Raw genomic sequence first — 26,390 nt, 5'->3', positions numbered from 1 at the left:
TCTGCCAGTCACATGCCACAAATGAAAATCTCTTATATATTTATTTGTAAGATAGGAATAATGCTTACCATCTACCCCAGAGTTATGATTAAATTACAAATTTATTAAAATGTTTATGAAATGTAAAATGCTCATACAATTTTATCAGTAGTATTACTATTTAAACAGGGCCTCAATATTGAAAAGTCCATTCTACTTTTAGAAATCTCCTCTTAGAGAATTGTCTTATATCTAATCCAAATCACTTTCCCCATAACTTCTACGCTCTGACCCTGTTTCGTCAAAGTACTATAGCCCCAGAGTTAGTATGTTCCCTCTCCAAGTGAATTCTCTTTAGTGCCTTCAACCATTTAGTGTCTTCCTCAAAAGATAACCTCTTTTCAGATCCTTTAATTCTAAGCTATCCTCTTCTGGAAGTGTTTCATAATGTCAATGTTTATTTTAAATCGGAGCAAAAAAAATAAAAACGGTATTCTAGATATGGTATGAGTAAGTACTGAAGAGTACCACTTCATTTGTTCTGGATGTTTCATTATATTACGAGAAAGACCAAGGCTTTGAATCAGACAGATTGAGTTTGAATTTAAAAGTTGTGTCCTTCGGCAAATCAAATTCTTTCAACTTTATGAGCCTTTGTTTTACCTGTAAAATCCTTTTTATTCTTTTTCTATTGAATTTATTGGGGGTGATATTGGTTCACAAAACCAAACAGATTTCAAATGTACAACTAAAGAGAATTATCATCCACACACTGTATCACGTGCCCATCACCCCAAGTGAAGTCTTTTTTATTTTAATTTCTATTTAATTCTTGTTCAAGTACAGTTTTCTGTTTTATATTCCCAGCCCTGTCTGCCCCGAGTGCTCCCCACTTTCCTCCCATTTCCACCCCCCCACCTTAGTTATTGTCCATGTGTCCTTTATACTTGTTCACGTGAGTCCATCCCCTTTTCCCCTATGATTCTCTCCCCTCTCCCCTCTGGGCCCTGACAGCCTGTTCCATATTTGAGTGTCGTTGGTCGTATTTTGCTTGCTTGTTTGGTTTGTTTAGATTCCTGTTGACGGTGAGATCATATGGTACTTGTCTTTCACTGCCTGGTTTATTTCGCTCAGCATAATGCTTTCCAGTTCCATCCATGATGTTGCAAAGGGTAGGAGTTCCTTCTTCCTTTCTGCAGCATAGAATTCCATTGTGTAAATGTACCATAGCTTTTTGATCCAGTCATTGACCAATGGGCATCTAGGTTGCTTCCAACTCTTGGCTATAGTGAATTGTGCTGCTATGAACATTGGGGTGCATAGGTTCTTTTGGATTGGTGTTTCAGGGTTCTTAGGATATACTCCTAAGAGTGGAATTGCTGGGTCAAAAGGCATGTTCATTTTTAGTTTTCTTAGAAAATTCCATACTGTTTTACATAGTGGTTGTACCAGTCTGCAATCCCACCAACAGTGAACTAGGGCCCCCCTTTCCCCACAACCTCTCCAGCACTTGTTGTTTGTTTCTTTGTTTATGATAGCCATTCTGACTGGTGTTAAGTGGTATCTCATTATGGTTTTAATTTGCATCTCTCTGATAGCTAGTGATACCGAGCATCTTTTCATGTGTCTCTGGATCCTTTGTATGTCCTCCTTGGAGAAATGTCTGTTCAAGTCCTTTGCCCATTTTTTAATTGGGTTGCTCGTCTTCTTTGAGTGGAGTCGAGTGAGTCCTTTGTATATTTTGGAGATTAAACCTTTGTCTGAGGTATCATTAGCAAAATATGTTTTCCCAAGCTGTTGCTTCTCTTTTTATCTTGATACTGTTTTCCTTAGCCATGCAGAAGCTTTTAATTTTGATGAGATCCCATTTGTTTATTCTTTCCTTTATGTCCCTTGCTCTAGGGGACGTATCAATAAAAATATTGCGGCGTGGAATATCTGAGATTTTCCTGCCAATGTTCTCCTCTAGGGCTTTAATGGTTTCACGCCTTATATTTAAGTCTTTTATCCACCTTAAATTAATTTTGGTGTATGATGTAAATTGGTGCTTGAGTTTCATTTTTTTGCATGTAGCTGTCCAGTTCTCCCAACACCATTTGTTGAAAAGGCTATCTTTACTCCATTTTGTTACTGCCCCCTTTGTCGAATATTAATTGACTGTAGAGAGTTGGGTTTATTTCTGGGCTCTCTGTTCGGTTCCATTGATCTATGTGCCCCTTTTTATGCCAGTACCAGGCTGTTTTGATTACAGCGGCCTTGTAATACAGTTTGATATCAGGTTTTACCTGTAAAATCTAATGGGGTTGTTGTTAGGCACCTAGCAGTGAGTCTAATAGAAAAATAATACTGATAACTAATGTTCTGGTAATGCAAGCTAAGACTGCCTAATTTTGAAAAAGTACCTAATTTCTAAAAACTACCTATGCATTCTTATCATCTTTGTTGCTTGAACCAAATCTAGTCACTTGGCTAGCTTTTTCTTAGTTATTATGCATATTTTTACCATACCTTTATTTTCTAAAACTAAATATATTTTTTAAAGCATCAATGATGTGCTAGGTGCTGTATTATAAATTGAGAATACAATGGAGTAAGACACAATCTGCCCCAAGGAGCTTCTGTCTTGGGCTAAAGAGACAAACTGGTAATCACAATAAGGTGGCATATGTGCTCTCACAGGAGCAGTGCAGGCTGCTCTAGAAGAGCATTAAAACACAGGCTTTCGGGCAGGACAGGAGTGACTTAGAGGAGACAGCTGAGACTTGAAAAATGAACAAGGTGGCATTAGAGTTTACAGTAGCGCTTCCTTACAGATGGTCCAAATCTCCTAGGGTTCATAAAGGTGTTTAGAGTTCATGAGGCAAAAGTGGTCTTTTTCTGATTTTTAAAAATAATCATCACCTGAGGATATGCTTTTTATTACCTTTAGGGAGAGAGGAAGGGAGAAATACATTGATTGGTTGCCTCCTGTACACACCCTAAATGGCGATCAAACATGCAATCTAGTTATGTGCCCTGACAGGGAATCAAATCTACAACCTTTTGGTGCATAGGACGATGCTCCAACCAACTGAGCCATCTGGCTAGGGCTGATGTTCTAATATAAGAATTTATGTACTTTCACTTAAAAAAACAGTGAAAACCTCTAAATGTATGAGCAATGATTAGTGGAAATCAAATGAGTTTGTTCATAATTCAGCTGCCTTGTGGATTTATCATGTAGCTGGATTACCCTAGTCACCATGAGAACTGATGATTCTATGATTTTTAATATTTTGTTTTTAGGAATATATTAAGTTTGTGCCAAAGACAGCAAGCGTCAGGAACAGTGACATCAAACAAGAGAATCAAGAGTCTCAGTGAATTCTACATATTTACTACTTAGAGATGCTTTCAACCAGATCCACAAATTTGCTTTTATCTGATTCATAGTCTTATACAGTTCATACTTGAGCAACACGGGATGTCGACCCCCCAACAGTTGAAAATCCACATATAGCTTTTGACTCCCCCAAAACTTTACTAACAGTGTACTACTGAGCAGAAGTATTACTGATAGCATAGCTGATTAACACATATTCTGTATATCATATGTAGTATATACTATATTTTTACAATAAGGTTACAGTAAAGAAAATTATTATGTAGAATCTAGTGAACAAACTGAACTAACAAGGAAAATGGGGACAGACTCATAGATGGAGAGCAGGATGACAGCTAGTTGGGGGGAGGGTTTAGGGGGTGAAGGGACTGAGCAAAAAGGAAAAAGGACTCATGTACATGGACAACAGTGTGATAATTGCTGGGGGGAAGAAGTATAAGGGCACTAAAAGGTAATGTGAAAAAAAGGATTACATTTTTAAAAAAGAAAATAATAAGAAAAAGAATATATATTCATATTACCTGCACATATTTACTGGAAAAAAATACATGAGGTCTAGAAATTATGCAGCCATGTAATATGGAAAATAGAGACATTTATTGAAGAAGATACAAGAAACATTGTACATAGGACAATGATGTTTCAGTCCCCTTCAAAGTAGGCACCTTGGGACCTCAGTTATCCAGCATCGCTCCCACTGTTCAAAACACCGCAAAATCATTTGTTGGAATCGCCATCAGCTGAGCCATCATATTTTCCTGAATTTCACTGATGGTCTGAAATCTCTTCATTTTTAAAGGCGATCTTTGTTTTGGGACAGGCCAGGAGTTGCAGAGCACCAAATCTGGCTGTAGCGGGGCTGAGTCACCTGAGTGATCTCATGTTTCACAAAAGACAAATCTGCATGATTCGTGATGCGTGAGCAGGCTCACTGTGATGAGGCTGCCAATCACCAGCTGCCCATAGCTGCAGCCTTCTGAATCATCTGAATAGTTTCCACAAAGGAATGTTCAAGCTTACCACAAAATTTGATGATTTGCTGCAGTCATTCTGAATGTAATGGCCACACAGTACACATGCTCATTCAATGGCATCTACTATCTCCACTGGCTAGTACAGTGAAGTTGTCATTGTTCATGCATGTGCACTCCAGTTCACTTTCCTTGGCTGCCAGGTTACATCAATGTAAATACTGATGTATTCCCATTATACTATTCCCTTTACAGTAACACTGGCTGGACTTATTCCAGACTGACCTTGTATAAGTGGATGCATAGTTCAAACCTGCTTTGTTCAAGGGTGAACTGTATGTGTATAAAATCAAGATGATGCTACTTCTCTAAGACAGGGTTAGAGGAGTAATTTAGCTTTCTCTACTGCACTGTGCTATATGCAGAGAAGTGGTTGCAGAAACATCCCCAAACCAGCCCTGAACACATCTTTCAGGTAAAATAAGAAAATTACAAAAATCAGTTTTTAAAGCATAATAAAGGAATTCCAAGCACTTTTGTCTACATAAAAATGTTAATCTCAGCTCCAGCAACACACAGCTATATACTTGCTGTGCCAGTGCCTGGAATGGTTTTTCCTCACTCCAGCCGAAATATTCCCTCCCCTGCCATTGTCATCCTCAATCTTCTTACCTGGATTTTTCCTTGGAGCACTTATAGTTAACTACTAAAAGACTGTAATATTCATGTACTTGTTTACTGTCTGTATCACTATGTAGAATTCAAGTTTCATGAGGTGCAAAGAAAACAAGTACTCAGTGAACAGTTACTGAATAATTTCAGATCTCCTTAATACCACCCCCACCCCTTAACAAATAGGGAAGCTGAAGGAATGGAGATTTAAGTAACTTGATCCAAGACCACATTAAATAGCAAGCAGTATAGGTGGGATTTGAACTGAGACAGTCTGACTCCAAAACCTATAACCAGGTTCTTTTCTGTTCTTCACATCTAAACAATTCTATAAGGTACAGTTACAATAGTCTGCCTTAAGGCAGTAATTTATTGGATTAGGTATGGAGATGCAGTACCCCAATTCCTGGTCCTGAAAGGACAGGGAACTGTGGTCAGTGGACCTCCAACAGCTGTCAACCCTTCAGGGTAGGTCTGTGCCTAGCCTGAATTCACATCTTTCAGAGAGCAACCTGCACCTGGTGACAGAGCAAAGTGGAGGTATAAAGGCCCAGTCACATCAGCCCGATGTGGGGATATGCTAACAGGTAATACTTCACTCCAGATTCCTTACCAGTTTGGCTGAGGTTTTGTTGGACTTGCACTGCATTTCAAATTCTTCTGCCCAACTCTGCTTCTGCCTTCTTCCTTTCACACAAATTGATTCCTAACAAATACCTTATACATCAAAATCCTTCTTGGCATCTTCTTCCAGAGAACCCAAAATACTCAAAAAATAAAATACTGAACAATTACTCCTAGGACAACTAAAACTTAAGACTCACACTTAAACCCGTACATGTAACTTTTGGCCTGTTTTGTCTTAATTGTTTTGTGAAAATGGGAAAAGAAATACAAAAGTGGGTTTAGAAAGCAGGACATTTAGTTCAATGCTCAGGCTAAATAAAGCAACCTACATAAAGGCCAAGTTCCCATACAACCAAAGCCTTAGTTTCTACAAGAAACTCGCTCATCCTTTAAATCTTAGATGGAGCCCCACCATCAGTAGTTACAAGGAAGTAAGTCCCGACTCATTAAAGTTTATTTAACTTCTAAAATACTGTATTTTGATAGAATTGGAAAACATGTTTTTCTAGGTCCGGACATGGCAGGCTCCAACCTCTTAACAGTTAAACATCCAACAGCAGAATGACAAGCAAACCCTGAAGTGAATAAATAACCTCCCCAGTCTTCTCCCCAGAATTTGGACTGAGAATAGGATATAGCAGTCTACTGCAAACAGGGAAATTTCTTTGTATGCTCTTGTATATATTTTTTTAATGTTGAATGTAAATTTATTAAGTATTAGCATTTTCTCCTAATGCCAGTGTTTCGACAGCATCATGCTGAACAAGCATTGTTTTTGATATGTTTTGTGCTTGCCTGCATTTGCTCCTCTCCTCTTTTACAAGAAAAATATGCTACCTTCTCACAAATAAAATAAAAATGATTTATTAGATAGATTATTATATTGACTTCGTAACTGAACTCAGCTGAGCACATAGCAGTTTGATAAGCACAGGCACAACACATTAACAGTGAAAATATAATTACTCCCCTAAAATTTACTTCACTCTTAAATGCTTATGGCTCTGTGTCAGTGACTTTCAACCTTTTTCATCTCATGGCACACATAAATTACTAAAATCAGTAATTTCTGCAGCACACCAAAAAGTTTTATATTTTTTGCCAATCTGTCAAAAAAAAAAGGTATTTTGATTCATTCACACCAGACAGATATTGTTGTGTTGCATGTTGTCATTTTTTTAATTTGGCAATCTACAGGAAAAAAGGTCAATACCCCTGACTAATTAGTCAGGTACTGTATGTCTTAAAAATTCCTGCAGCATACCAGTTAAAAATTGTTGCTCTATATGAAAAAGCAGAGGCTCTTAAATGTTAAGAAAGCAACCTCCCAAAACATTTTAACTTGCAATGAGAAAATTATAGTGCAGGTTAGGTAATACTGAAAGTTAATCTTATCCTAAATCTTCATAAGGTCCAAACTATCATTCTATGCTATCAAACTATCATCATAGAATGATAGTTTGGACCTATAAAACTATCATTTTATGATAGCATAAAAAAACTTTAATGCTAAAGTTTTTATGCTATTTAATTATTCCTTGCCTAAATCTTTGTAAGGTCCAAACTATCATTCTACGATATAGAATGATAGTTTGGACCCATAAAACTATCATTTTATGACAGCATTAAAATACTTTACTGTTATAGTTTTTATGCTATTTAATTGTTCCTTGCCAATAGAATACGTAGCTCTTCTTGCTGCTTTCAATCATTTAAAAAATAAAGCATGATAGTTGCTTTTAAGAAAATAATGTGGTATTCACAGCTGCATTCATAGAAAAATCAACTCAATGATTACATCAAATTTCTGCCTTAAGCTGTCAACCCTTACTTCAAGGATAATTGTAATTTACAAGTAAGATTCTTACAATCACAAATTGTAGGGCTCTCCTCCATATTTTTTGAAATATTGAAAAAGAAAACTGCCGTAGAAGAGGAAATATCCAGAAGATTAGCACAGGCAACCATCTGCTCTAATGAGTCATCAGTCCCCATCCCCACCCCCCAGCACAGAACATTGCAGTGGCAAAATCACAGCACACTAGACAGCACACTTTATTTCCCTTCCATTTTACAAGGCCTACTCCTACAAGTACATTGCTATTGGTCAATGTACTATACCTGGTAATCTCATCCTAGAAATAATTCTTTTTACTACCAGTCTTGGATGATACAGCTGATGGGAACAAGGGTGAGGTGTTATATAAAAGCTAAATACCAAGGTTCTAAGACAATATTTATGTACAATTCCCAGGACACTCCACTGACACTGAAATATTATTTTAATGTAACACTTGGAAAAGTACATTCTATCTAGTTGATTAAGGACTACCTCTGGAAATAATAGCTAAAAGATGAAGAAAAATCTAGTTGATTACCATAAAATACTTATTTGCAGACACAGTTTACCTTCTTAGAGAAAGGAATCAACAATCTATAAGAGTTTACATTCCCACCAGCAGTAAATGAGAGTTCCTTTTTCTCTACAACCTTTCCAACACTTGTTATTACCTGTCTTAGTACCAGCTATTCTAACAGATGCGAGGTGGTCTCTTATTGTAATTTCCATTTGCATTTCCCTAATAGCTAGTGAAGTTGAACAACTTTTCATATCTGTTGGCCATTTGTATGTCTTCTTGGGAGTGGTGTCTGTTTAAATCCTGTGCCCACTAAATTTTTTTTTCTTTTATTGATTTCACAGACAGGGAAGCAAGGGAGAAAAAGAAGAAAACATCAATGTGAGAGAAATACTGATCAGTTGCCTTCTGTGTGCCGAATGGGGACTGAACCTGCAACTCAGGCATGTGCCCAGACTGGAAATCAAACCCGCAGCCTTTCAGTCTGCAGGATGATGCCCAGCCATCTGAGCCATACCAGCCAAGGCAGTACTCTGCCCATTTCTTTTAGCTGGATTGTTTGTTTGATGCTAAGTTGTATGAATTCTTTGTTTTGGATATTAACCCCTCATCAGAGCTGTTGTTTAAAATATCATCTCCCATTCTATTTGTTGCCTTTTTGTTTTGCAGGGCAGAGGCTTTTTAGTTTGATATAGTTCCATTCATTTATTTTTGCCTTTATTTCCCTTGCCATTGGGATCAAATCCCTAAGTCGAGTAACCTTACGACCAAGGTCCTTAAGTTTAGTAACTATGCTTTCTTCTATACAATTTGTTGTTTCAGATCTTATTTAGGTTTTTGATTCATTTTGAATTAATTTTGTACATGGGGACAAAAATGTAATCTAGTTTCACTCTTTTACATGTGGCTTTCCAATTTTCCTAGCACCATTTCTTTAAAAGGCTTTCTTTTCTCCATTGTGTGTTTTTTGGGCTCCTTTGTCAAAAATTATTTCCCCATATACATGTGGTTTTATTTCTGGGCCATCAATTCTGCTCCATTGGTCCATGTGTCTGTTTTTCTGCCAATACCATGCTGTTTTGATCATCATTGCTCTGTAGTATAATTTGACACCAGGGAGTTATACCTCCAGCTTTGTTCTTCTTTCTCAAGACTGCTTTAGCTATTCAGGGGTTTGTGTGGTTCTGTACAAATACAATGATTTTTTTTGTTCTATTTCTTTAATAGAAATAACTGTATCTTTCAACCTCTTTTAATAGTACTTTGTAGTTTTCAGTATGTAGATTCTTCATATGCTTTGTTAGGGGCCAAGATTTTAAAAATCAATATTTACCTCAGGCCAAAGCTGAAGCCAAATATCATCACGGAATGACCTTCTGATATAAAATAAAAACGTTTGTCTAAAGTTAAAATGTTATAACTTTAGTTAAAATGTTATAACTTTAGTGGTTACTTTGTTCCACTAAAACAAATAAAATTTTAGTTTGTTATTTTGTTTGTAATCTAATGAATCCTAGAACACCAAATAATTCCACAAAGAATAGGTAAGAACCTTCTCTCTCTTATTCTGTTTGGTATTATTTAGATTTCTACAAATACTTTATTAGCTCCAAAAGGCAATGATACACATAATGGACAGACTTTTGAAAAATGTTCAAAGGCAATTCAATGGAGAAAATATAGTTTTTTAACAAGTGGTGATAAACAGTTATACAGGTAAATGCAGAAAAGGGTATTTCAGTCCGTATCTTGCACCACAGAGAAAGATAAACTAAGAACAAACAGTAGACCTAAATGCAAAACCTAAAAATTCATTATAAGACTTCCTTAGTCACTTTGGATTAGGGAGATTTATTAGAGACAGTACTGAAAGCACAATGCCCAAAAGAACAAATAGATAAATTATACTTCATGAAATTAAAAACTTTTGCTCTTCAAAATAAACAACAAAAAAAGAAGTTATGAACTGGGGAAAATATTTAAAAAGCATAAATCTGATAAAGGACGTATCTAAAACATACAAAGAACTCCCAGGACTCACGCCCATTCCAAACCTAGAATGGCTAAAATTTTAAAAGACTGACTGCAGGAAGTGTTGGTAATAAGGCAGAACTAGACCTCTCATGCACTGCTAGTATGAATGTAAAATGGTACAACCACTCTAAAAAACAATTTACAATTTCTTACAAAGATGGACATATACCTACCATATAATCCAGTCATTATACTTCTTGGGTGTTTACCCACAAGAAATGAATGCTCATGTCCAAACAAAGACTTTTATATGGATGTTCACAGCACCTTTTTTCACAATAGCCAGAGAGTGAAAACAAAACCCCAATATCTATCAATAAGTAAATAGATAAACAAATTGTGGTATATCCATAATGGAATAATACTCAGTAATAAAAACAAATCACTGAAACACGTAACAACCTGGGGTAATCTCAAAATAACTATGCTAAGTAAAAAAGCAGACAGAAAAAAATGGTTCCATTTATATAAAATTCTAGAAAATGCAAATAAAGGCACCTTGGGACCTCACGCAGTTCTCCCAATTGTTGCCACCTGCCCCGTCATATTTTCCTGAATCTCACCGAGAGTCTGAAATCTCTTCCCTTTCAAAGGTGATTTTAGTTTTGGGAAAAGCTAGAAGTCACAGGGCACCAAATCTGGGCTGTAAGGGGGCTGAGACACCTGGGTGATTTGATGTTTCTCAAAAAAAGCTCTGCATGAGATGTGATGCATGAGCAGAAGCACTGTTTTGATGAAGGTCCCAATCACCAGCTGCCTATAGCTGAATCATCTAAATAGTTTCTACAGAGAAATGTTCAAGCTTAACGCTAAATTGATGCACATTTGTTGCTCTACTCGCACAGTATGCATGCTCACTGAATGGCATCTACCTCCTGAAGTCATCATTGTTCATGCAAGTGCATTTCAGTCCACTTTCCTTGGCTGTCAGATTACAGTGATGTTGCACAAATTGTTTTTGTTATATTAACAATGGCTGTACTTATTCTGGACAGACCTCATATAACGCATCACATATTAAATTCCTTTATATGAAAACTTCTGGTCAAGATGGCAGAATAAGTAAATCAGAATTGTATCCTCCCACAACCACATCAAAATTACAACTAAGAACCACCATCATTCAGAACTGCGTAAAATCTTGCTGAACAGAAGTCCTATGGCTAAAGTTACAAAGAAGCCACATCAAGAATGGCAAGAGGGGCGAAGCTTTGGAATAGGTTGGTCCTGAACTACCTGTGGTGGCTAAAAATCGGGAAAGTTGTATATTCAGTTTTATGCATCCATTAACATATCTGTGGCTCCTAAGAGTCTTCGTGCCCTACCCTATCCACATTGCTATGTTGTGAGGCACTCTGTGGCCGGTTCTCTGACTCATATTTAGTTGTGTTAGGATTCCATGTGTTCAGTGGTTTATTAGTTGCCATTACAACTATGTCCAAGTAGAGTTCTGAATTCTTACAGTTCAGTATCCCACTCTCTATTTACAATTGATGTTAGTGTTAACTCAGCTCTACCTAATACATAGAAACCAGGATACAAAATGAGGAGACAAAGATATATGTCTCAAATAAAAGGAGAGAAGAGAAATCCTGAAAAAGAACTAAACATGAAGACAAGTAATCTAGTAACAGATGCAGAGTTCAAAACAATGGTTATATGATGCTCAATTAACTTAGGGGAAGAATAAATAAACTTAGTGAGAACTTCAACAAAGAGATAAAAAACATAAAACTACAGACAGAAAAAAGAACTAGCCAGAAATGAAGGATACACTAACTTCAGTTATAAAGATTATATTCAGTTTATATTCCCTATACAAAATATAGGGCATCAATATTAGGGAATCAACAGTACAGTACATGAAGCAAAGGATCAAATCAGTGATTTGGAAGACAAGAAAGCAGAAAGCATCCCACCAGAAAAGCCAAAAGAAAAAAATACAAAAAATTTAAGACAGTTTAAGGAGCCTTGGACACAACATCAAGCATACTAACATTCGCATCATGGGGGTGTTGGAAGAAGAGAGAGCAAGGAATTGAAAAGCTATTTGAAAAAATGACAGAAAACTTTCCTAACTTGGTGAAGGAAACAGACATACAAGTCCAGGAAGCATAGAGTGTTTCAAAAGAGATGAACTCAAAGAAGCCCACACCAAGACACATCACAATTAAAATGCCAAATGTTAAAGGCCAAGAGAATCTTAAAAGCAGCAAGAAAAAAAGCACTTACAAGGGAATGCCAAGAGACTGTCAGCTGATTTCTTATCAGACACTTTACAGGCCAGAAGGTAATGGCACACAAATATTCAGTGATGAAAAGCAAGGATCCATAACCAAGATTACTCAGCAAAGCTATCATTTAGAATGTTAGGATAGTTTCTCAGACAAGAAAAAGCTAAAGGAGTTCATTACCATTAAACCAGTGTTATAAGAAATGTTAAAGAGTCTTCTAGAAAAAAAAAGATTAAAAAAATAGAAATAAAATGGCAATAAACACATATCAATCAATAATTACTTTACATGAAAATGGATTAAATGCTCTAATCAAAAGACATATAGTGGCTCAGTGGATAACAAAAAAGACCTTTACATATGCTACCTTCAAAAGATTTATTTCAGATGGAAAGATATACACAGACTAAAAGGGACAAAAAAGATATTTTATGAAAATGGAAATGGGGGGAAAAAGGTGGGATAGCAATACATATACCAGACAAAACAGACTTTAAAACAAAGGTGTGCTATTATTTTGTTGAGGATTTCAGCATCTATGTTCATCAGGGATACTAGCCTATAATTTTTTTGTAGTGTCTTTATCTGGTTTGGGAATTAGGATAATGCTGGCCTCATAAATGAGCTTGAAAGTTTTCCCTCCTCTTGAATTTTCTGAAATAGTTTGAGAGGTATTAGTTCTTCTCAGAATGGTTGGTAAATCCACATGTGAAGCCATCTGATCCAGGGCTTTTGTTTGTAGGGAGTTTTTTAAATTACTGCTTCAATTTCACTAGGTGTAATCTGTCTATTCAGATTCTAATTCTTTCTGATTTAGTTTTGGAAGACTGTATGTTATGATCCAGCCAATCCACTCACTTCTGGGAATATATCTGAAGGAAGCCAAAAACACTAATTCGAAAGAACATAAGCACCCTGTGTTCAATGCAGCATTATTTACAATCACCAAGATATGTAAGCAGCCCAAATGTCCATCAGTAGATGAATGGTTAAAATAACTATGGAACATTTATACAATGGAATACTACTCAGCCATAAAAAAGAAGAAAATTTCATGTTTGCAACAGCATGGGTGGACCTGGAGAACATTATGCTAAGTGAAAAAAGCCAGTCAGAAAAAGGCAAATACTGTATGGTTTCACTCAAATGTGGAATCTAATGAACAAACTGAATAAGCAAAATAGAGACAGACTCAAAGTTAGAGAGCAAGCTGACTGCTCGGAGGGACTGAGCAAAAAGGAAAAAGGACTCATAGATATGGACAACAGTGTGGTGATTGTGGGTGGGAGGATAAATGGTAATGAAAAAAATTAAAAAGAAAAGGAAAAAAAAAGTTACTATGAGAGACAACAAAGGACCCAGCAATTCCACTTCTGGGTAGTTACCTGATTAAGCCCCAAACACCAAATCAAGGAGATATATATACTCATATGCTTATTGCTGCATTATTTACAATACCCAAGATATGGAAGTAACCTAAGTTTCCACCAATAGATGAATGAATAAAGAAGAAGTAGGGCATACATAATGCAATATGACTCGGCCATAAAAAGGAATGAAATCTTGCCATCTGCAAATATATGGATGAACCTAGAGGGTGTTGTGCTAATAAGTACAATAAGTCAGAGAAAGACAAATGTCACATGATTTCATGTAGAATGTCACATTTTTACATGTAGAAATCTAAAAAACAAATTAACAAGCAGAATAGTAACAGAGGACATTGAAATCATCCAAATGTGATGAGAATAATATATGTTAATGTTATTAGGAAAAAATAAAGAAAACTATAAAAACTGAAAGAAAGAGAGGATATAGAACATTTTGAAGACTGCTAGATGGGAGGGGGGTTGGGCAAAAAAGGTGAAGAGATTAAGAAATACAAATTGGTAGTTACAGAATAGTCATGAGGATGTCAAATATAGCATAAGAAATATCAACAATAGTATTGTAATAAATGTGTTTGGTGTCAGATGGGTAGATTTATCAGAATGATCACTTCACAAGTTATATAAATGTCTAATCACTTGGTTGTACACTTGAAACTAATCTAATATTATGCCAACTGTAATTAAAAAATAAAAAATTATTTAATAAAAAAGTAAGAACACACCATTGCCTCTGGAATACTCTTGCCAAAAACTAGAACCTAAATATGATCAAGTCTCTAGATCAAACTAACCATTTTGAAGAATACAGAAAACAAAGGGATGTATTAAATGACACCTAAGGGATGAAACTAATAAAATTCAGATCATAAAAATCTATATAGGACAAATGACTCAATTTATTTAATAAATAAATTGAAACAGAAACTAAAAGAAAATCAGAGAAATTCAAACTGACTGGATGGATAGTTGATAATATTAAGAAATTATTACTACTCTGATGTTTTTGTATAATGACAAAAATACTCCTTTACATGCTGGAGTGTACTTTTGCTTTTTAAAATTCTGTACTTGCATAAGCCTAAAAGTATATCTACACCTATAAAACTAAAAAATTTATTCAGTCATGTGGATAAGTCAAAACATTTTCATGTAAGATATCCAATTAATGCCCTGGCTGCTGTGGCTCAGTGAATTGAGTGCCAGCCTGTGAACCAAATGGTCACAGGTTCGATTCCCAGTCAAAGCACATGCCTAGCTTACAGACCGAGAGGAAACCCATCAATGTTTCTCTCACACATGGATTTCTCTACCTCTCTTTCTTTCTCTCTTCCACTGTCTCTAAAAATAAAAAAAAGGGTATCTAAGTAATTAAGAAGAAATCATGTATATGTCCTAATTTTCCATACCAAATAAAACATTTTTTCTGTCCAAACCAATGACTTCTGAATGTAAAAAATCAAATATACACATGGTATAATACAAAAATTAAAAAATTTTAAAATGATTTTATTTACTTTAGAAATAGAGGAAGGGAGGGAGAAAAGGGGAGAGAAACATCAATCAGCTGCCTTTTGGGTGCCCATAACTGGGGACCTGATCAGCAACACAGGCATGTACCCTCATTGATTTTAAAAAAGACAGGAGGGGGCAGAGAGAGAGAGAGAGATCGATGGGTTGCCTCCCACATGTCCAGGACTGGGGATCCAACCCACAACCCACCTATGTGCCCTGACAAGGGATCTAACCTGCAACCTTTTGGTGCACAGGATGATGCTCCAACCAACTGAGCCACCTGGCTAGGACTGTATTTTACTTTGAAATGAACACTTAAAAGTTGAACTAAGAAGTAGCTAAAACAAAGTCTGGTTGTTTTGCATTGCTCAAGCACATCTGGAACTCTTCTGCATCACACCATGCACTACGCATTGTATTTTCAATGAAATAAGCTTAATTTTCAGAAAAGACACCAAACACGGCATGTTGCAGGTATAATTCTTAAAAAGGTTTACCATCCAAAGAACAATGGCTTCTACAGGTAGCATTAAGAATCAAAAGTGAAAATGTATACCTTGGCTGGTGTAGCTCAGTGGATTGAGTGGGGGCCTGCAAACTAAGGGATCATGGTTCGATTCCCAGTCAGGGCACATGCCTGGGTTGCAGGCCAGTTCCCAGCGGGGAACACACGAGAGGCAACCATACATTGGTATTTCTCTCCCTCTCTCCTTCCCTTCCCCACTAAAGAGAAATGAATAAAATCTTTAAAAATAAATAAACAAACAAATATGACATTTTAAAAAAAGAAAAAAGAATCAAAAGTGAAAATGTTATTGTAGTAATTTAGTCAAATATTGATACAAAAACAACAATAAAAAAACCCCCAGCAACCAAAACATCATCGGTTAAATCTGAACATACTTATAAAATACCATCCATTTTTAAAAAACTATATGCAACTGTCACATTCATTAGAATTAATGAACAAATATAAGCGGAATTTCAAATCAATTAAAGTAATTACTAGGTAATTTTATTCACAATTGTGGCTAATTTTAAAGATGGCTTTAATAGTTTTTGGTAAAAATAAAAATTTGCTACCGTAAAAATATTCATCTACTTCAGCTGTCTTTACAGGCATACATTGTATGTGTGTGTGTGTGTATGTTTACTATATACCTAATACATATATCCTACATATGAGAATATATTTATTAAACCAAAGTCAACTTTATCTCACAATATAAAAAAGAGAATAGTAAAACTTTTAAAGTTTGTACTGAAAGAAATTAAATAGAAAACACTGTTACTGACTATAATTTTACTATAATAGAGAACTTGATATTGAAGAGAATACTCAATGATCTCTTAATGTTTCCTTAGAATAAATGAGTAATGATTTTTTTCTGGATTAAGATGAAACATAAACACATGATAGCTATACTTCAATTACTGCTTAATTTATTTATATTTTCCAATACGAAGCCACTAATCCTTGTGAATCATCTCAATCTAGGAAGGGAAAATTTTTATCTAGTTCATATCTCCATTATTTTCTCTATAGTCCCATGTCTACTTTATAATAAAAGTAAGAAAAAAAGTTAAAATGAAAGGCAAATATTTTAAACATAAGCTCAAGAGTTCCTGTTCTATAAGTCTATACAATTTTAATCTATTTCTATAATCCACTGTAGAGATAACAATTTAGAAATAAAAGAGCTATACTTCCTTACAAACTAATGATCATATGCTTTGGAAAATCTTTTTATAGGAAATATTAAGTCACTGCCAAAATAATGGGTTTTGTGTTGATATTTCTGTTCCTATTAATAAATCTACTTTAGAATCTTTGGTAAAAGTACATTATTTTTCTCCTCTATTTTTTAATAACCTCATTCTAGTTCTTCCTTGATACTCCCAAACTTCATTTCAAACTCCACTCCTTTCGCCATACTTCACACCTGTTACTGAATTTTATAAAATGTCTTAAGTCTCCTTTACAAAATAAAGGGTGGGGCAAAAGTAGATTTAGTTATTCACATGGAAGTTAACACAATCATTAGTAAATAATGATACAAGAATAAACTCTGTGTTTTGCATACTCTCACAGCTGTAAACCTTTTGCCCCACCCTATATGCACTAGGCCTTCTGCATTCATGACTAATTTACCTATGGGACAGATTGAAACATGAATAAATTTAAGCTTAGATTAAGTAAACTGTCTAAGGTCACAAAACTTAAATAAGGTATAGATTCAGAATATGAACCCAAGTCTATGATTGGGAAATCTATTCTAGTAAAGTATTATATTGCTTTACATTTTAATACCACTTAGGTTTTATATACTTCACATAGATTATTTATTTACAGTTTAATCTCACTTGAACTCAGTTACCTTGACAGTAAAGTTCCTAAGTACAAGAACTTTAACCCACACCCCCAACTACTTAAGAGCATGTAACTAAAGTGGCAGAGCTGAATGGCAATCCTCTTTTAGTCTAGTGCTAAATCACTTCTTGCCTGTACGAGCCACTTTTTCATTAAGTACAACTCACTCCTCTTACTTTCCCTATCATCCAAATATGTTGTGAAAATAAGGTGCTCAATGCATTAATAAAGTCCATCTGAGGTTTATATCTATTGTATTGACCATGACTTGGATGGCTGTTATTACTAATTTATATTTGAAAGCTTATACTTAGTGCACAACCTTAGAAAGAGCTATGATCTGGAAGAGCTTTAGAGGTAGTTTAATTTTCTTGTCCAGTTGTCTTCAATGCTCATTCAACAAACATTTTACTGAGTAGCTATCAGGTACTGCAGCATCCTGGTGTTAAAGACAACAGTAGAAACACCGTCCTTGAAGTGCTAGGAGCTTTACAGTTTACTAAGGAACAGACTAGAAAACAATAATTAAACACAATGTGCTAGAAGTGAAAATAGAGGAATAGGAAATGTTGTCTATTAGTGTATAGGCTCTCTGCCCATAGGGAAAGAAAGCATTCTTGAGGGTGGTGATAATCTATAAAGGCAGTGAAATATAACACCTCAGAGTAAGCACACAAGGTTATCAGGGACCCCAACACAAAAATCCTTGTGTGTCATTTAATATTGGACTACAGCACAATTCCCTAAAACATGTAAAGATTTCTATATGTAATACTCAAAAACTGATAAAGGTAGTCTAGTGATTTCCAAGCTTCAAAGTACTTGTTCGTGTATGTAAACTGTGTAAAATATTAAAGGTCTTTTTCATTTTCAACTTTAATACCAATTTAGTCACCATTTCCTGCTGTTAATTTTTCAGATTTCATTAGTGGTCTAAGACATTGCCTTCACAAGTTCCCTAAAATTGGGGGAGTTGTGAAGGAAAACTGCAGAGTCATTCAACCTCTTTCATACTGACATTTACGCCCTAGTACTCATTACTTTTTAACTGGTTTTCTCTTTCCCGTTTCCATCTCACCCAGACAGGACTGGTCTGAAGCTCTAGGACACTTATGGGATTTGTCTAATTTGGTGGAATGTCACTGCAGGAGGGGAAATCTTGTTAAATTGCTGTTACTCTAGAAGTTAATTTTTTGTTCTCCTTGACAAAAAAGGACCAGTTTATTGTAGAGAGTTTGGAAAACACAGACAACTTAAGCCAGTCACATCTACCAAAGATGATCCCATCTTTCTCATTTTTCTGCTCTTTTTAATGGATTCTTCAATTATATTGGTTAGAAAACAAAAAGATTTAAATGCAAATATGATTTTTTAGCTCAAAAATTTACATTTCAAAATCAGAATTGTAATATGTCATGCCTTTCCATTTAAAAGAACCAAGGGGCTTTCTGAGTTTGAAGTGTAAATAAAAGAGTTTAAACCCCAAACTGAAAAATACTCTTCCCTAAAGCATATTGTTTCGGGTCAAAACATTGGTTACGTTGCAAATGAAATGGGAGTACACTGGGTTGGGCAAAAACCTAAACGTAATTTCTGTATTTTCACAAAATACAATTCATCAATATCTGAAGAGGTCACCTGGAGTTTTAGAAATGGGGAAAACTAAAGAGAGGCACAGGTGCTACTTAAAATGAATTTAGCACTGGTCAAGGAATTGATTAGGAGTGAGATTTTAGAGGAAAATGGCAAAAAAAATGTCAGAGCATAAAACATGAAGTCGGCAATATCTCGACATAATCTTTCCTTTAAATTTACGGTGAATTACGTTTGGCTCAATTTTATTCCAGCCCAATTAGTTTCTGAAAAATTAGCTTTTTCTCTGTGAAACTTAACCACTTTCACATAAACTAGCCAGTTTCCTGCAGATCACGACACCATAACACTATCTTTCAATGCCTCACTTACCTTTAAATCGAGACTGTCTATTCACACCTCCTGTTTTGAAGGTAGGACATCTTTACTCTTTCAACTATCCCCTCCCTTACTGCACCACAAAATCAGAGAAAGGTAAAAGACCTGCTTTTACCCTTCTAGATTTATCTAAAGTATGTGAACACCCATAGAACGCCTCTTGCGAGGAATTCACGGGAAAAAAACTCCTAAGCACTGAGAAAGCTCGTTCGGAAGCAGGCTTTACCGTGACTCTGCAGTGAGGGCCACATCAGTGTCATTCCCTCCCAAGCCAGTCTCACCGGAGACGCCTCCGCCTCCGGGGTTTTTCTTAATTCCCCGCTTCTCCTTACCAGGATGAAGGTAAAGACAGTGCAGGGCGTCTGACAAAGAAGAGGCTTTAGGAATTGGAACCTAGAGGCACTGCATATCCCCCAAGAATGGCTGAACCAATCCCACTACCAGAAGCCCCAAAGACTCCGAACAGAGAACCATAATGGCTGTACTCACCCCCAGCCCTGAGAAAAGTGGATGTCTGGACCCCTACGTCCGGGGACGGAAACAGTGAGAAAGCAGGGGTGAGAAATGAGCTCCTTGCCGGTGCAGGATGACAGCGGGAAGGAAGCCTGGAACAGCGGAGGCGGTCGTTCACACTCTCCCTTCTCTTCCTCCCCCGACCCCTTCTCTTCCTCCCCCCACCCCTTCTCTAATCCTCACCTGCCGCGGGTTATAGGGCGCCGCTCACCTGACAGTGCGCGAGATGCAGAAACCGTGCACACCGCAGAACCACAGACTCCGTCACTGAGGATGGGAAGTCTTCCACTGCAGGGGCGGGTCAAGCACAGTCATGTGGCCCTGAGCTCCGCCCCGTCAGCCGGGAGCAGTACAAATCAAGGTCCTGTATTTTTGTGGATTGCTTGAACATTAATTTTGATACGATTAAATCTTATGAACAAAACCTAAAAACTTGCACAAAGACTAGGTTGCTAAGTGCAATGTAGAAGGAGTGGGTGAATGGACTAAAAAAAAAAAAAAGCATTGCTAAGGAAGTGACGCTAACGACACAATCTACAAACCGGAAATGGCCGAGTTCCGTCCCTCCCGCACCCGACTTTACAATCCCAATCTTAAAGGTTTGAGGCAATTACATGACCTCAAAACTTGAAACGTGGTGGGCCTAAGACAAATTACATGGCCATTTGTTAATTACGTTTGTCTTAAAAAGACAAAAAAATGAAAAACCTCATTCACTTGAGTTTCGCACAGGCTTCTATAAAAACCTACTTCATAAAAAAATCTCATTACGAGAATGGAGCGTTTGAAGGTCATCAGGAGAACTACCAACAAGGAAGAACAGGGTCGGGGAAGACTGACTTCCCTTAAGTGAGAGATTTAGGAGGGGCGGAAAAATCCGGATTTTACCGCCAAGGCCTACCGGGCAAGCCCCACAAGGAATGTCGTACGGCATGGGAGGAGGAAGATGACGCCAGAGGGCACAGCCCAGTAGAAAGATGGAGGTCTTAAAGCGGAGGGGGAAGGGTGCGCCGAGGCCGGCAGTGAGGCTGCGCGGGAGTCGGCCTACGCGCCGGCGCGCAGAGGGGGCGGGGTGAAAGGTCACAACGCGGCGGCGGGTCTGGCTGGCGGCGGCCGCAGGCGGGAGCCGAGTACCCTGAGTGCACGTGTGGAGAAGCGGCAGCACCAGTCCCGCTAAGGGAGACAGTCCCGCTCCGTCCAGAGACGCAGGGCCGCGCTCCACTTTCGCGGCCTTCGTCACCCGCTCAGCTCCTTGCCTTAGGCTTGGAGGTCGGCTAGTGGGGTTGAGTGGCCCGAGCTGAGGACACTGAGAGCTCAGGTCGGCGACGACAACGGCGTTGATAGCGGTGGTAACGACGGCTTCAGCAGGCGGGGAAGATGAAAGGGTGAGGAAGGGCAGCCGCGCCGAGCCGGCGGGAGAGGATTGCGAAGGAGGGGAGAGACTGGGCGAAGACGCGGCGGAGGGAGATTTCTGGGTTTCTCTGCTCTTGGAGGGGGCGGAGGCTCGGCTTGGGCTGTTCGCGCGCTGAAGGGCCGACAGAGACAAGACCCGGGCAACCCAGGTTCTCGGCCCAGAGGACGAGTGTGTGTTGATTGGAGGATAGCAATTGAGTGTGCACGGGAAGAGGGTTGAGATCCTTGCGGTCTTCAACCCAGAAACCGAGGGCTGAGACACCCCCCCCCCCGTCCGCCACTTCGAGTGGGATGGTCTGGTTGTCCTCTTCAAACCTAGGCTCCACATCGAGAACCTTGGTGTTTGTCACTTTTCAGTTTTATTCATGGTTGAGAGCCATGCAGACCTTCTGGAGGAAGGATTTGGAATAAAGAGGAGGGAGACGAGTATTCAGAGCTAGTGACTCAACTGGATTTGGGTTGGGTCAGAGTGAGTGGAGGAGGGGGGAAGAGAGCGGGAGCCTTGTAGATTTGGGGTGCCAAAACGTTTAAGGAACTATTGTTGATCGGTAGGTGGAGCTGTTGCTGCAGTAGTTTAGTATCTCCCCTGTACTGTGGGGGTCCGTAGTTACTCTGACACTTTCTTCAGGTGATTGGCAGAGTTAGTATTCTCCCATAGTTTCCCTCTTGGATACAATTAAGGATTATTTTGGTTCGACTATTTTGATTTGGATAAGATGTCACCTACTATTAAGTTACATACTGCTAAAGTGTTAATTACATAATACGGTGTTTTAAAATACTGCCTAGATAGGCTGAGAGCTTGCGTTTACACCCTCCTTAGAGGAAGAAATGAAATCTTTACAATGTTAAAAGCTTTTTTGTGACTCCTGAGTTTTCTATTATAGCAAGTGAAAGAATTGTAAATGTTTTGAGTTGGTGAAGCCTTTCCAACTATTCAGCAACTCTTCTGAGGATGAAATAAAAGTCAGTATTGTAAGTAATCTGCCTAAAACAAGGGTCTAAATGTTATCTCGGTTGTATTTATCTCGGTTGCAGAAGACGCCAAGAGTTTAATTTGGTCTTACCTCTGTAACGCGATTCTTTACTCTGGTTTTGCTTTAAGTATTGGAAATTCATTCTAATGTTGAGTCGTATCTCTTGTAATTAAAGTTTTGAAGTCACGAAGAAATTTTCTTACTATTTCACATCAGGTTCTAAAGCGTTCCAATCAGGATACCAGTTGAGGGGTAGGAGAAGTATTTGTTGCACTTGAATTATGATGTAGGAAGTTTGGCTCTTTTAGATATGATCCGATGTATTTTGGAGAGATTTTTCTTTTTTTTCTTGAATTTGGGTGCTGTTTTGTACTCATTTTTGTATTCTCTAGGGCACTCAATGCTTATTTGTCGTATTCTCTTGAAGAGACAATAATAAAAATGAGGCTGAGGCAGAGTTCCCAGTGTTGAGACTGTGCATGGATTTGTAAAGGAAGGCCTCCAAGAAATTACTCCATATATTTGGTTCCAAAATCTTTGGTTTAGCTCAGTCACGCTAAGGTGTATTGTTTTGATACCTAACTTGGCAGTAGAAATAGGTCAAGAGTGGTATTAATCACAGTCTACCTTCAGTTAATATACGAGTGAGACCATTATCTTTTATTTAAAATGATTATTTATGGGTAACCACCTGATGGAGTGAAATTTAGAGGAACTGGCCAAATTTAGAGGAAATTGTTAGTTACTGAATCTGTTATCTTATGCCATCAAGTATGCCTGAAATGAAATGAAATCTAGTTATCGTGTTTTTAATGATAAACTTTTAAGATGATTTCATAGGAATAGTCCCTTTAACTTCATAGATGAACTAACTCCCAGGTAGGGTGGGACTTAAATTTTTTTTTTTACTTCTGAACCTTGTATTTAAGCCACTGAATAAATGAAAACAATAGGCATTACTTAAAATATTTGAAGGTCCTCAAATTCAAAGACTTTTATCAACATGCACAGTGTGGTTAGTGTTGAAAGGCCTATGAAATGAAGTAGTGGTCCTGCTTATATGATTTTTGTATAAAATTTTATTGCTTAAGTGTTTCATTGTATATGGAAGCTAGTTGAATTGTTAAGTTGAATAGAAATATGTAAAGTTGGAAATGATTTCAAATTTTAAATCATTTTTAAATGTTTCCACTGTAAATTATTTTAAATATTTTACATCATTGTCTATATTGCCTATAATTTTCAAACTTTTTAGTTATTTCACCTATCTTATTTAGTTTTTATTAGTAGTAGGACATTCTATTATGCTGACATGTAATTGTCTTTTCCCCATAGTACATAAATGTGCAGTTACTTACTGCATGTATTTATATGCATGATCTAAAATTTGAGGTATGTTAGGATTTGTTACTTTTGTACTGAGGTTGCTTATTGTTATAAACCAGGAATGTTGTAGGTTGAATTTATGGTTGGTAAGCTGATTTTTAAAAAATCTGTTGTTCCGCTAGGGAAGGTGAAATTTAAGCATGAGGGGGTGCTGTACACAGACATGACTGTGATGGCAGTGTAATTGGTCTATATAATAGAAAGTAAAACTGAATCTGCTTACCCTTTATCTGTAGTAAAGAGGTGTAGTAAAACTTAGTTCTAATAAAAATGTCTAACAAGATGTGAATACATATGCACAAAGTAAAGAAGGAAGTAGCCCTGACCAGTGTGGTTCAGTTGGTTGGGCATCATACCACAGTGAAGGTCACTGATTTGATTCCTGGTCAGGTCACATGCCTGGGTTGAGAGTTCAGTTTAAAAGATACACCTCAGTTATTTAAATAGTTGTCCTTTTTTTAGAGCAGTCTGCAGAAACCGTTAGAATACCAGTATTGACAAATAGAAACTACCTTTCTATTACAATATTGAGAATTTTATGGGTTAAAGTGTAATAACTACAAAATTATGTAATTACTCTTATCAGGAAACACTGCTTGCTCTTGACTGGTTCACTTCCATCATATGTTTGCATTTATTCAGTGCCTGACTTAGTGGCAAAATGTTAGTCTTCTGTTTAATATGGTAGTGTCTAGTTATAATCGAGAAATTAAAATGTGGCTTGTGTTAATGAAAAACTGGATTTTAAATTTTAGTTTAAAAAACTGATACTCAAAGTTGGTTGTTGGACAGTTACGTTTGGAACAACTAAAAAACAAAACAAAAATATTACGTTTGGATGTGTAGATCTACTGTAAATTTAATGAAATGTAAATATAGATCAGATATTTCTGATGAAAATAATGTGTGAATTGAGATGTGTTAGAAACGTTATCTGCTGGATTTTAGAACTTGATATGAAAAAAAGATTTCAGAAAAAGTAAAATAAGTCAATAATTGATATTTTTGTTATATGTAGAAATGGTTTCACCTGCACCTTTTTGACTTGTTAATGTACACACTAGTAAGTTGTAAATTACATATGTGACTCAAATTAGATTTCTATTAGACAGTGCTGTGCTAGACCCTGAAGAATCCAATTTGTGTAAAATGTGACCTCTTGCCTTAGGATCTAGTCCCAAGTGGTAAATGTTTCTAAATGTTTTAACTGTGGGCCAAAGTTTTTAGATTAAAATATTATAATCCAATCACTTGGTCTGCAGTAATAGGGAAGGATAATTGGAAGTATGTATTTGCCTTTTCTGATCTAGTGCCACCTGTGTTCTGTCTCTGTCATTGCTGAAGCTGTTTAGGGCAGGGGAGGTTGTGAGGGTGGGGAGGAGGAAATAGCCCTGTTTTTCAAAAGGAAAGACTTTCTCAGCTTAGTCTTCAATAGTGTTGAAGTGAATGCTTACTTATAAAACTATTTGACATGCATCCTTAATTATTTGTTTTGGATAATTCCCTAGAAGTGAAATTTTTGGACTGGGTGGTATGGGCATTTTAAAATTTCTGATTCTTTTTTGCCAAATTAGCTTTAGAAAGGTAGTAGCAATTTATACTGCCAGCGGTGTATGGCAGTATACACTGCCCTTCTGCAGGAACTGATGGAGAGGGGCACTTGAAAAAACCTTAAGGAAATGGAGGAAGACAATGGTGGCTGCCGTTTCAGCCATGGGTGGTATAAAATACCCTTATTTGGGATGAGTGGTCTACATTGAACAGTTGTAAAATGATAGAAATAATTGTCATTTTATCTTCACGAGTTGGCTTTGAGGACATAGTCACATAAAGCCATAACTCTAGTTTTGCTTTGCTGATTAGGTGATAAATGATCTTTGTTTTCCTTTCCTGCTTTGTAATTCAGTTGGACATTTCCCACTTCCTCTGGCCATTTTTTTTACCTTTGTGACTTAACAGTTTTTAACTTAGATATTGGTTACTTTTTTATTTCAAATTACAAAACAATCAGAGATAATGTTCTTTAGAAAATAGGTTGAGACATTCAAATTGGTAAATATTGTCAGTGATGCTAGTTTAGAACCCAGATCATTAGAAAGAAAATGTTTTGCAGGCGGGTCTTGTTAAGCTATGGCAAGCAAGGAAAATATTTTGTACTTAGCATTTTAAGCATTTCTTATTTCTCTTTCCAGAAAACTAAGGTATACTTAAAAATATATTTGGATTTCCCAGTCTGGTTTGTATGGTTTATTACTTGTATCATCATTTAATCTTCATAAAGGAGACTTACTGTGATGCAAAAAGCATTGAACTGAAAGCAACCATGTTTTATTGTTTATTGTGGCATTGACCAGTAATCATAGTTAGTAGGGACACTAGTAAGTTTATTGACCTGGGCCTAGGTTTCTTTGACTTTTAAAGAGAATAGTTTGCATGGAAGAAGAATGGACAAATAACTCTAATTCATGTGGTAGTTCTAATTTATTGGTAGTAACTTATCATAATTTAATAGGTCAATAGCTCAGATTGTAAAATAAAAAGGTAATATCATTGTTTTGTTTTGTTTTTTAGAGATTTTATTCATTTTTAGAGACAGGGGG

General features: G+C 36.9%; 2 protein-coding genes across 4 annotated transcripts in view; one reads left to right on the top strand and one right to left on the bottom strand.

The window, feature by feature from the left end:
* ATP6V1A (ATPase H+ transporting V1 subunit A) overlaps positions 1-20,477 on the bottom strand; it is a 58,123-nt gene extending 37,646 nt beyond the window's left edge. Inside the window, exons 1-2 of one of the 2 annotated variants that reach the window (XM_037057394.1) lie at positions 20,226-20,477; positions 19,991-20,106 (exon numbers count right to left, since the gene is read on the bottom strand). The gene's annotated coding sequence lies outside the window, so the exon portion shown is untranslated. The remainder of the gene's footprint in view (positions 1-19,990; positions 20,107-20,225) is intronic. The other variant, XM_037057393.1, reaches the window with a different exon arrangement.
* A 599-nt stretch (positions 20,478-21,076) lies between these two features.
* Positions 21,077-26,390, top strand: part of NAA50 (N-alpha-acetyltransferase 50, NatE catalytic subunit) — a 29,205-nt gene continuing 23,891 nt past the window's right edge. The window contains exon 1 of one of the 2 annotated variants that reach the window (XM_037057396.1): positions 21,077-21,399. In XM_037057396.1, coding sequence (XP_036913291.1) covers positions 21,392-21,399 — 8 coding nt within the window. In that variant the 5' untranslated portion in view covers positions 21,077-21,391. The remainder of the gene's footprint in view (positions 21,400-26,390) is intronic. The other variant, XM_037057395.1, reaches the window with a different exon arrangement.

The sequence above is a fragment of the Sturnira hondurensis genome, unplaced genomic scaffold (assembly GCF_014824575.4).
Source record: "Sturnira hondurensis isolate 20B ecotype Veracruz unplaced genomic scaffold, ASM1482457v3 Scaffold0009719, whole genome shotgun sequence".
Taxonomy (NCBI): Eukaryota; Metazoa; Chordata; class Mammalia; order Chiroptera; family Phyllostomidae; genus Sturnira; species Sturnira hondurensis.
The sequence above is the reverse complement of the archived record's forward strand: the minus strand, read 5'-3'. Positions and strand labels throughout refer to the sequence as shown.